Source organism: Alexandromys fortis, unplaced genomic scaffold (assembly GCF_014885135.2).
Source record: "Alexandromys fortis isolate MF-2015 unplaced genomic scaffold, M_Fortis_MF-2015_v1.1 scaffold_7625, whole genome shotgun sequence".
In the NCBI taxonomy this organism is placed as follows: Eukaryota; Metazoa; Chordata; class Mammalia; order Rodentia; family Cricetidae; genus Alexandromys; species Alexandromys fortis.
This window is the reverse complement of record NW_026075488.1, coordinates 477-1,423: the sequence shown is the minus strand read 5'-3', so window position 1 is coordinate 1,423 and position 947 is coordinate 477. Positions and strand designations below refer to the sequence as shown.

Here is a 947-nt window from a genome sequence, read left to right as displayed (position 1 = left end):
CTGCTTACGGGCTCTCAACACCTGCATGGCGCGGCTGTGGTACGCGTCGTTGCTGCCCTTGTTGTACTCGCTGATGGCGAAGTCCACCGCTCGCTGCACGCCCTCTTCGTTGACATTGGCCTCCTGCAGGCCTCCCAACAGGCGCGGACTTTGCTTGGGGGTCGCGGCCGAAGCCAAGGCCAGGGCCGCCATCAGGATCAGGGGGGCGCGTAACGGGTTGGCCATGGTTGGCTGGGACAAGGGATGGTACTCCAACTAGACTCTGAGTTGCGGCTGAACTGAAGCTACTAACAGCGCGCAGCTTTTACCCAATTGACAGACTTGGGGACGAGCCCTCTGCTCCCGGCTCCTCCTTTTCCGGCTACCACCCTCTCCTCTTCTTCCGTCCCGCCCCTACTCCCTACTCCCGGCCCCGCCTCCTCCGTACCATCCCTCCCCCTTCTTTAGTTCTCCCTTCCCCTCCCTCCCTTTCTGGTCTCTCTAGCTCGGAGCTGTCGGAGCAGTCCAACTCCTACTCCCCCGCCCTTCCCCCACTCAGCCGCGCCCTTCTAGCCTCGCCCTTACTTCTTCACTCTTAGCTCTCTGTTTTTCCCAGTTTCTCTTCTCCAGGACCCTGTTCCACAGCTTCCCCTTTCACTCTTGGTTCCCAGTTTCTTTAAAGTCTGGTTTCAATAGAGAAGCCATTGCTTTCCAAACCCTAAAATGCCCATGACTTCTGAACTCTGTTTTTTTAGAAAGGAAAAGGGCAACCAGCCTTTAACTTCCTAGGTCTTCAGAGTTCAGCCTTGATCTGCGAGTACTCACTGTCAGGAAAGACTCTGAGCAGGGCTGTTATTGCAAGTGCCTGCCGGACTTGTCCTAAGACACTTCCTTGTCAAAAGAAGAGGAATTGACCCTGAGAGGTGGGGAGTGGGAAAGAATCTAGGTCTGTGTTGCTACTTATTATC

General features: G+C 55.8%; 1 protein-coding gene across 1 annotated transcript; it reads right to left on the bottom strand.

The window, feature by feature from the left end:
- Positions 1-3: 3 nt before the first annotated feature.
- Positions 4-327, bottom strand: LOC126496542 (cystatin-C-like; the record flags this gene model as incomplete). The annotated part of the gene is made up of 1 exon (XM_050134024.1): positions 4-327. A coding segment is annotated over exon 1 (222 nt), but the record flags the coding sequence as incomplete, so codon positions are not given.
- Between the last annotated feature and the right edge of the window lie 620 nt (positions 328-947).